Here is an 11331-nt window from a genome sequence, read left to right as displayed (position 1 = left end):
AAGCAGCGGAAGCAGAAGCAGGAAGAGGAGGAGAACCAACAAATACAGCAGCAGAAGTAGCAAAAAAAGTAGCAGCAATGTGGCAGTAGCCGCTAAAAAAAGCAGCAGCTAAAGCATTACAGCAACAGCAACGTCAGCAGCAAACGCAGCTTCATCAAGAAGAATGGAAACACACAGAAGCGCATTGCAATCATAATAGAGTAAGACCTGGTGTAAGTGACCTCTGGGTTTAGCCACCACCTGCTCTTAACCACCTCTGGGTTTAGCGACCACCTGCTCTTAACCACCTCTGGGTTTAGCGACCACCTGCTCTTAACCACCTCTGGGTTTAGCGACCACCTGCTCTTAACCACCTCTGGGTTTAGCGACCACCTGCTCTTAACCACCTCTGGGTTTAGCGACCACCTGCTCTTAACCACCTCTGGGTTTAGCGACCACCTGCTCTTAACCACCTCTGGGTTTAGCGACCACCTGCTCTTAACCACCTCTGGGTTTAGCGACCACCTGCTCTTAACCACCTCTGGGTTTAGCGACCACCTGCTCTTAACCACCTCTGGGTTTAGCGACCACCTGCTCTTAACCACCTCTGGGTTTAGCGACCACCTGCTCTTAACCACCTCTGGGTTTAGCGACCACCTGCTCTTAACCACCTCTGGGTTTAGCGACCACCTGCTCTTAACCACCTCTGGGTTTAGCGACCACCTGCTCTTAACCACCTCTGGGTTTAGCGACCACCTGCTCTTAACCACCGGTTTTACATGCACCCACAGTTCTACACAGACACAGTGGGACCTGGTTCTAAAGACCACCTGGCTTTAACGACCGCTCTTGCTTGCACCGCGGGGTGGTCGCTTAAACAAGGTTTTCCTCTAGTGCTAACCTGCATGTACTGCTGTCGAGCTACAAGCTGAGCACAGAGTAGTTCCAGTTCTTCATGTTGATGAGTAGCGCTGTCTTGGCTCTCTTTTACTGCCTCAATGTAGTGCTCACGATCACATAGCAGCTCAGCGTGGACATCAATCGCATCTTCAATCCTGCAATGCATCCGCATGCATATGGGCCACGTGTCCACACACACACACACACACACACACACACACACACACACACACACACACACACACACACACACACACGCGCACACACAGGCACACATACACGCACCATTGGACCATTGGACGCCCATCGCCGGAGGCGATGATAGCGATGCTACGGCAGAAGCCATAGCAGCTTGTGCTGGGATTGCACCATTCAACAACTTGCAAGGCTGAATAATTGACCACCACTATTCAGCCTGGTCTACACCACACAGCTATGAAGTGGCTTTTTCTGGCCAGTGAATTACTACTTTTTGGTCTTTTTTCCATTTTTTTTCCCGCACACACATCACACCACATACTCCGGCATGCACTGGCTGTTGGTAACCACCCAGGAGAATGAAAGAAAAGTCAGGAGGAGTCTGAGAAAGAGAAAAAAGACGTGTGTGACCATAATCGTCGGGAATCGAACCCGCAACCTCTCGATTGGAAATCGCTGCACATACCACTGCACCATATGGGACACACTCACACACGCACACACACACACACACACACACACACACCTTCCTTCCTTCCTTCTTCTCCACTGCCATGACTGGCTAAGTGGCCCCATACGGGGCAGCTCTTGGATTAGCGCTGTCTCCGGGAAGCGGCACCAGGACCCGACGACTGACGTGACGGCGCATTCCCACGGGTTATAATTGCTATTGAACGCCGCGATGTACAACGATGCCGTGCGATATCCTGACGGCGGCGGAAACTGCGGTTGCACACACCGCAAAGCAGAGGCTTGTCGACAGGCTCTTGACGGGCAAGTACAATACGATCCACCCCATCAAGGCACTGGGACTTCCACTCACGGCGATTACTTGCCACGTCGAGCCAGGAATTGGGCTCAATGCCAATTGCCGCCAGGTCGGTCCGCACCACGTCCTTCCATCGCTTCCTCGGACCATGGGGTGGGCGCTTCGATGGCAAGGAGCCAAACAACAGCTGACGAGGGATGCGGTCGCCCCTCGGCATACGTGCCATATGGCCCAGCCACTGCAGCCGCCGCCTGCGAATCTTGTCAGCCGGCTGCTCCAAGTCGCCCCACCATTTCCGCACCTGCAAATTGGAGATGTGCTCATCAATCTGGCGTGCACGACCGATGTGCAAGATCATCCTCAAGCACTGATGGTGAAACACGTCAAGCCGCTGCAGGTCCCTTTGCCGTGTTGTCCAAGTCTCAGAACCATACAGGAGGACAGCCAGAACAGTGACGCCATAGACTACACGCTTGATGCCGATGGTGAAGTCCGAGTTGTAGAACACTGCATCCTTCAAACTGTGGAAAGCGCCCGATGCAGCAGCAATTCTACGCGACACATCATAGGTACACCTGGCATCCGGTGTCACATGGCATCCAAGATAACGAAAGGAGTGCACGTGCTCCACCGTGCCGTTTAAAGGTGCCATGTCCTCGTTCACCACCCCAGTCCCAATAGCCATGAACTTTGTCTTGGCCATGTTAACCTTGAGCCCAAAGGCAGAAGCAGTAGTCTCAAACCCAGCGAGTGCCCTCTCTGCACCGGGGTGAGTCTTGGCAAGAAGTGCAGAATCGTCCGCAAACTGGCATTCCGTTAGTGGAGCCCTGGTGTATGCTCGGAGACGCGTGTTGAACAGTCTGTCCTGACGAAACTGACAAATTGATAGTCCAATCTCGTCGTCACCAGCTATTGCTTCATGCCATTTCTCGACAACAGCAAGCATGTACAAATTGAAAAGAATCGGGGCCATGGTGCATCCTTGACGCAGTCCGTTCCCCACCGCAATCGGCTCCAACAGCTCGCCACCAATGCGTATAGATGCTGACATGTCGACATGGAACGATCGAATTACGGAAACCAGCACCTCTGGTACGCCAAGCTTTGCAAGCACCCTCCACAAGGCGGCCCGCGGCACCGAGTCATAGGCCTTTCGGAGGTCAATGAATACTGCGAATCCCTTGGAAGAATGCTCATGCAACTTCTCCGCGACTTGCCGAACAGAGAATACCATATCCGAGCAGCCCCTGCCTCTGCGAAAACCGCACTGAGAATCAGGCAGATACTGTTCCCCAACACGCTGCAGACGGTCCGCTATAAGCCGTGCAGCAAGCTTGCCAACCACGTCGAGAAGGGCAATCCCGCGCCAGTTATCAGTCAGACTCAGATCACCCTTCTTGGGGATAGGGACCAGGATGGCATCCACCCAATCCTGCGGTACTCGACCAGCTCGCCATACCCCCTCCAGCAATGCCTGCAGCTTACCCAGTAGAACAGGACCACCATACTTCAGCATCTCGGCAAAGACTTCAGAGCTACCGCAAGCTTTGCCGTTCTTCAGTGCTTGCATGGCCTTACGAATCTCCACACGGTCGGGAACATCCGCAAGCTCCCCCAAGACCGGACGCTGGTCAATAGAGTCGAGGGTTTCCACGTCAAAGTCGCTGACGATATTGAGAACTCTCCCAAAGTGCTCCCGCCACCGCATGTTCGTGGCCTCGGGGGTGTCACAAACCTGTCCCATTGAATTCTTGATCGCTGTTGTGACCTTCGGTTTTAGTCCCTGAAACGCAGCCTGGATGTGTCTGATGCACTCCCAGCCACCCTTGGACGTGAGGCTGAAACGTTTGCAATCCTGGGCCTTGTTGAGTAGCCATTCCTGCTTGACGCGTCTGACTTCCCTCCGCGCGGAGCTGCGGGCACACTTATAGGCATTGCAATCACTGACTTTGCGTGTAGACACCCAAACAGCAAACAGCCGATCCCTCTCCAGTAGGAAAGGTTCAAGCTCTGCCTGACTATCCCGAAACCACTCCGGCTGTCTACGGCTCTCTCTGCCCAAGCAATCCCCTGCAACCTTGATAGTTGTTGTCTTGATGGTAGTCCACCAGTCATCCAAGGATGGCTCATGCGACCAGGCTCCCTCCAACTCTGCATCCAGCATGTCGCGAAAGACCTTACGAGTGTCCGGTTCGTCATCTCCGCCAGGCTTGCACAACAGCTTGGACACAGCAATGGGTTTTCTGATGACAGCACGGGTACGATGGAAACAGGGATTCTCTGCCAGGCGCAATTTCATAGCCAAGAATTTATGATCGGTATCACATTCCGCAGACCGGATGACTTGGCAATCAATACACTGGGAGCGTCGGCTCTGAGGAATGATGCAGTAGTCAATGCAGTGAGGCTGTTTGTATCGAGGATGAAACCAGGTATGCTTATGAACATCATTCTTCCGAAACCACGTGTTACATATGAGGGCACCATTTCTGGACAAGAAATTGAGCAAATCCTCTCCAGCTGAGTTCATTCGACCAAAACCATGAGGGCCTCTGACACTTGACCAGTCACCATCCGCACCAGCACTGCCAACACGGGCGTTGAAGTCACCAAGAAGGACGAATTGATCGTTCCTGGGAATACTGTCAATGAAGGACTGGACATCTGCGTAGAATTGAGTTTTCTCCTCACGGGGCCTGACAAACGTGGGGGCATACGCCACAGCGAAGTGCAGGCAAGACACAGACTGATTCCGACCACATACGAATTTTACCTGCAATGACAGGAGTCTGGAGCTGACCGCCGTCCAGCGAGAGCCTCCGCGTTCAAATGCCTCCCTGCATCTGCCTCGCAAAACGACAGCAACCCCTTCACCACGACGAGCAGGCTCATCCCCAGTCGGTGTTGGGCGACCACTTGTCAAAACTAAGCAATCTCCGACAGTATATTGATGAGAGCCAAACCAAAGCGTCTCCTGGAGGCCAACGATGTCCATTCCATACTTTTTGAGCTGACGACACACAAGGTCAATTTTTCTCTCCTCGCGAATATTCGAACAAACTTTCCTTGATTTCTTTGCTTTGGACGCCGTATTCAAATTTCCGTCAGTGTCGACAAGAGTCCTGACGTTCCACGTTCCCAGAGACAGAACAACCTTTCGAGCCGCTGGTGCACGCGAGTGGAAAGACTCTGGGCGAGGGTTTGCAAGACCTCTACACCCAGGCGAAAGAGGGTCAGCGCGAGTGGTCACATCCGAAGTGGCCATGTCGTCAACGCTGAATTTTCCTCCTCCGCGGCAGCAAGATGAAGACTGCCTTGTCTAACACCGCGTCACTAAGTGTTTTCTACTCACCAGGGCTGGCCCTGGCAGAAGCCAGGAGCCAGCCCGTGGCCCTAAACTCACTACGAAGAAAGAAGAGTTCGGAGCTCCAAAAACTGCTTCCTCCTCTCTCAAGAGAAAAACACACACACACACACACACACACACACATAATTATTATGTATGCATGCACACAGAAACATGCACACGCACGCAAACGCACACGAATGCAAACACATACACACAGACAGGCAGGCAGACAGATAGACAGGCAGACAGACAGGCAGGAAGACAGACAGACAGTCAGGCAGACAGATAGAGAGGCAGAAAGACAGACAGACTAGAAAGCCAGCATCGCTAATTCCAAAGATATCCATAAAATGTCTCCAAACCAATACACATTGGAACGGGTTGGATCCTCAATAAGGATCTATAAATCGATACGTATCAAGAAGAGGGAGTCTAACTCTTGAAACCATCGCGTGTACCCTCTAATACACAACATAATACCGGCAACCTTGTGAATAGTAAGCTTGGATATAAAAATAACTCGCCGTCGCACTGGTTGTAAATTCGTGAAAGTAAGCCGGCGCAAAGCGTTCAACTCTAGCCATACACCAATGCAGTTGGCTCCAATCACAAACATCTCCAGGTGTCAACTTGTACGTGACACTCTGAGCCACAGCAAATTAAATGTTCTCTTCTCGTGCAGTTGCATACATGTACATGTGTATACATGGCTGCACAAAAACATGCACATACTGTAGTGTCGCGTATAAAAGCATGACCTGTATAGAAGCATGACCTGTATAGAAGCAAGACTCGAAAAGAAGCCGATTTTTTGAAGCGCAGCGTGACACAGAAGCATGGTTTGAATAGAAGCTGCTCTCTGCAAAGTACATGTCCACGTACATGCATGGCAGTATACACTGCACAGTGCAGACTGATGATGTTGACGTAGACGCATGTTTCGAATAGAAGTATAAGTTGAACAGAAGCATGGTTCTACCCCCGGCTTATCCGGCCGTAAGCACCTGCTTTTATACGCGACATTACGGTATATGATTGTTGTTCTGCTGTGAAGTTCAGAATTATGAATATAGCCACTGGTCCTGTACTGTGTATATATACAGTGCTGGCATCTGACATCCGACCTCCTGAACCCCTGAGCGATGCGTTCACCTAGATTTCTAGCGGTCACTGTTTCGTAGTGTTATCGTCCTGTGTTGGGTGTTTGCGATGTGAGCGCACCGCCCAGGGGCCCAGGGGGTCGGATTTCAGTTGTCAGCACTGTAGTACAGGTGCACATCATGCAATACCACTTTTTATTTTATTTTTTACTAAATGCCATGTGGTGTACGCAATGGGAACATGCAGCAGAGCCATGTGGTGCACGCAATGGGAACATGCAGCAGCCATGGTTGTGGGGGCCGTGCAAGACCACTTGTCACTAGAGCCTTCTCACCTGTCCTTCATCTTGTCTACTTCCTGGACCAGCTTGATCTTTTGCTCCAGGAGTTCGTCGTTCGTTTCCATGGTACTCCGCCATTTCTTCTCAATGGCTATGACCTAGACAGTATAGTAGGGATAAGAAATGGCCGAAAAGTCAGCGAAGGAATTCCATCTCCACAAAATGCACTCTCTGGCTGACCTCATCACACCAGAAACAGCATGACTCTCAAGCTATACACACTAGTTATAAGAAAGAAAAAGGACCAAGGAACTACAAGCTACGCTATAATGTCCACTAACACCACCAGTTACTAAACAACCAGCTCATGCGATAACATTGCACGACACTGACCGACGGTACTGACGTTCTACAACTAACTGGCTAACAGCTCTAGCACACCTAGGATGCGCACTCCAACAGCCACTAGGTCTATATAGTATTTATAACTAGGTATCATGTTGCTGGTCTCATGAGGTCGGTCAGAGAGCGCATGTGCTGGACGTGTGGAATTGCTTCATTGATAAACAGGCTGAAAGCTGCTGCTTGCCCTTCAAGTATGAATAGTCACCGTTGATATTATCATACCTACAATGCAGGTATGATTGAGTAAAGAAATTGGGCTCACGTATGCAGTCAATTCCGTGAAATAACCTTGGACCCTACAGTGTTAAAGTACGAACTGTAGAATTCGCTGAGACCTACACAGCTTGTGATACTAGCATAAAAAGGTTCATGAGGTTCATGATTCTACTTTACAGAACGGTATTTAACCTTGTCTTTTGTGTATAGATCAGCAAGGTCCGGTGAAAACATCGGGTCTGTGGATTCCTGCTTCCTGATGGCACGCCGTGAGGGAGTCACCGTTCCGCTGTTCAACTCTTCATCTTTATCTTCCGCCTTGTACACACACACACACACACACACACACACACACACACACACACACACACACACACACACACACTTGTACTTGTCGCTCACTGCCAAAACTAGTCATGTGGGTCTCCCTGAGAGAGGGGAGAGAGACTCAAGAGGAATCTTGGAAAAATGACTCAATTGGCTATGGAACCGCCCAACGGCCGACACCCCCTGAAATCCCCAAAACTCTGGGTGGACTTGAAAATGATCCAACTTATGGGCTCACCACACCTCAGTAAGTGGGTGAGGACACGGTGAAGAAAAAGGATTGAAGGCATCAGGGTATCCGTCCCGGGATCCAACTGCAGTTACCCCTGCCCCCAGTGAAGGTAATACTTGCTACTAGTGTGGGTGGCTAAATCAGTGTGGATCTGATATAAGCTTCACTAGCACCATTGATTACACAAGAGTTAGTCTAGCCAGAAGCAGCCCATGGTTAACAGGAATGTATACTTCAAATAGAAAGTATATGAACCCTGGAATCAACAAAGGTGGCAAGTACAACTTTACACCTTCAATCAGCCAAGCCCGTTGGCAACAGACCCAACACAATCAGGCATAAGTGTACCCACCAACCAAACACACACACACACACACAAACACACAAGCACAGGTCTAGTTGCAATGGGACCAGGACTAGTTGTAGTAGCCCCAACATGAGTACGAATAGGACAACCGCGGACAGCATAACCAACACAACTACCACCCGAATCAACAACATCACCAGCACCAGCATGAACCCTGCCAACGACATGTTCCTGACTAACTCCAACGCAATCATGCATTGGCTACGTAGAATAGAATAGGTATGAATACAACAACGACGACGACGACGACAACAACAACAACAGAGTTGTTTTCTTACCCGTCGTTCTTCCTCGAGATTGCGTAATCTCAGTCTCCTTGCCTCTGCTCTCTCTGATCTCCGTTCTGCCAATTGCTTCTCGCCCTGGAGCCAGAAATATGCGACGATCATTGCGAGAAGGAAATGAAACGCAGATGAAGGATATTATGTTACCACAGAGGGTAGGCTATGATGATGAGCCACTACAGCAGGAGTATAGCCTACATGGGGCACAGGGGGCACGTGCACCCGCCCCCCAAATAAGGAGAGCCAGCCATGCCCATGCCATTATAGCAGGAGTGTAGCCCGCATGGGGCACGTGCCCCCCCCCCCCTCTAAAAATGTCGAGCTACATGTAGGTTCAGCATGCACACAACGACCATGAATGACATGCACCAGCCATCCTACACTTGTGTGGCCGTGCCCACCCCCCCCCCCCCCCCCCCCCCAAGGAGGGCCAGCCATGCCCCTGCCATTATAGGGTGGGGTGGCAAGGGATAGCCAGAAATTGGAAGCACCTTGAAGCACATCACGGTGAATGCATTAGTTTTAGGCCCGATTAGATGACCAACGTCATCTGCTTGCTGATCGGAAAGTTACTTGTGGTGTGCAAATAAATACACAGCGCAATACAACAAGACGATTGAGCATTCGGGAACACACGAGTCGACTAGTCCTGTGTTTCTATAAATCAATAGTAAAACCTATGACTAGCGACCACCCCCTGGGGCCAGAAAAAGCGGTCTTTAGTGGCAGGTGGTCCTTAGTCAGCGGTTTGCACCGCACAACCGTAATATAATGTGAGACAGTCCGTGCCTGGCGAAGTGGTCTCTAGTACCAGGCTGGCCGCTAGTCACGGTGGTCTTAAGTTACAAGTTTTACTGTATTTTGGTGCCAGGTAACTGGTCCAGTTTGTCGCACCTTCGACTGTATGTCAATCTAATCACTGTGGAGACCAGATACTTGTAACTCGTATCCAATGAAGGTCATGAGGTTATATCATGGTTTGACGTGATTTGCATGCAGCAGGTGACAAATCCGCGGCCCAGTGGTTCGCGCGCGCTGGCTTCCAATACAAAAACTAGCACTGATTTAATTCTCTACCACACATTACTTGTAGACAATTCTAGTTTGCCAGCAAGACCTCAATATAAACTAGCAGTGGTTGCTAAACAAAAATATTAATTACAACACTAGTGCTGGCTTCCAGTCCAGACACTCCATACAATGCCATGCCGAGTACCTCACCCCTAAGCGGTACAGTCTCTTTTGTCCCATTCCCATATCTTTAGTATTCGCTTAGTTTCCGAGTGCGCTGTAATTAAATTTTAGCACTTTTTGGAATGTTGATTTCATGACGTTCTTTTGTGTAAGTCTTGGTTCGTTCGTAACGTTTAAACTGGACCACTGTTGAACTGTACGTCGTGCTGAGATTGCGACGAATCATCTCCAACACACATCCCCAAAGGAGTCAGGTAAGCAAACTGGCCTCAAGTGGTCAGGTATGTCGTTATGGCATTATTATTACCGGTAGTATTGATTTGCACCAACCTTGGTAATGACGGATTGGATGGCTTGATTCTCGGCCGAAGTGTTCCGTGACGAACGTACCCTTCCCGCCGTGCTAACGGTATCTGCACCGCTAGACATGCTAGCCTATTGTGCTGCGAACAGCGCACACTCCACGTCCACTTCTGCTACTCCTGCAACAATGAGTTGTATAAGTAAAAATTAATGAAAACAGTCCTGCTAAAGTAAAAGGAACAGGTTTCTGAGAAAAAGCAAAACAACAAAAATAATTATTGCAGAAGACACCCAGTGCACTCAGCTGTCAGCACTGACAATCTGTGCCATACACTCGGAGTCAGTGCATCTTACGGTAGTTCTTACACTTACACGTCGTTACAGCTTGATTGAATGGTTGTGATACTTCAGTACTGAGAAAGATGCACGTTATTTCCGACGTGACGCGCAATTTCACGTCCAATTTTGCGTAAAACTCCAAATTTTGACGTGAGCTGCATGGCCGGCCAGCGCTCAGCATGCAGCTAGCTATGCGCTAGCCTAGCCTAAACCTGAGCTGAACTTTCGCGTCACGTCAGAAATAACGAATCTCTGCTGAAGCCTGAAGCCAGTACATGCAGTGAGTGGTGGTGCATGAACATGGTGAAGGGTCCTTCCCCACTTCACCTGTAAACCAGTCAACGTTGTACATGACATACAATGTAGAGGAGGGTGTTTCAAATAGGAGATACATGTACATGATTGTACAATTAGTCCATCGGCCAAATCTCAGAAAGGGCCTCTTTCGGCGAAGGTGATGCACTGAAGCTCCAACTAAACGCCCTTTGGCACACTAGCTCATGAGACCCCATAGAATACGAATCCGATTGTTGGACGTTGCCAATCCAGTCCAGGATAGTCGAACTGGGTCGAATACCTTCTTCCGATTTTCGTAATTAAAAAAAGAAAAAAAAATTATTTCGTCCACCATTACATCTTTCTCATCGACTTTTTTTCGCTTGGCGAATGTTCTTGAGCCGCTGAGCAGAATCTACGCACGCTCGAACACTTGAAATGCCTGCATGTTGACGGTTCGCAAGATTCTAGCGAGCTTGGTGGATATCTATTATTAATTTTATTTTGATATTTTTGGGGGAATCTGAATTAGAACGGTAGAAGCTCATTCGGAGAAGACGGCGTGTTGCCGCTGTCGGATTGTCGCTACTGTGTTTCAGACGTATTTGCTTGAACGTGCTATTGAGGATGGACAGAAGATGAAGTGACGGCTTTCTTGAACACGGACGTTTTGTCTACATTGTAGCTGAAATATCTCATCTGGCGTCTAGAACGCAATTATTATGAGTTGTGAGTGCCAGCTGAGCTGAACACAAGCTGGACACCATTCGTCAGCCGGGAATTTGCATCGAAGCTCTTGATAGCCACGATAA

The 11331-nt window shown here is 49.7% G+C and overlaps 1 protein-coding gene across 1 annotated transcript in view; it reads right to left on the bottom strand.

The window, feature by feature from the left end:
• Positions 1 to 10114, bottom strand: part of LOC135812309 (leucine-rich repeat flightless-interacting protein 2-like) — an 18990-nt gene extending 8876 nt beyond the window's left edge. The window contains exons 1-5 of the mRNA XM_065325688.1: positions 9932 to 10114; positions 8402 to 8485; positions 7390 to 7515; positions 6631 to 6734; positions 881 to 1034 (exon numbers count right to left, since the gene is read on the bottom strand). Of these exons, the coding sequence (XP_065181760.1) occupies positions 881 to 1034; positions 6631 to 6734; positions 7390 to 7515; positions 8402 to 8485; positions 9932 to 10030 (567 nt within the window). The 5' untranslated portion in view covers positions 10031 to 10114. The remainder of the gene's footprint in view (positions 1 to 880; positions 1035 to 6630; positions 6735 to 7389; positions 7516 to 8401; positions 8486 to 9931) is intronic.
• Between the last annotated feature and the right edge of the window lie 1217 nt (positions 10115 to 11331).

Source organism: Sycon ciliatum, chromosome 3 (genome assembly GCF_964019385.1).
Source record: "Sycon ciliatum chromosome 3, ocSycCili1.1, whole genome shotgun sequence".
Taxonomy (NCBI): Eukaryota; Metazoa; Porifera; class Calcarea; order Leucosolenida; family Sycettidae; genus Sycon; species Sycon ciliatum.
The sequence above is the reverse complement of the archived record's forward strand: the minus strand, read 5'-3'. Positions and strand labels throughout refer to the sequence as shown.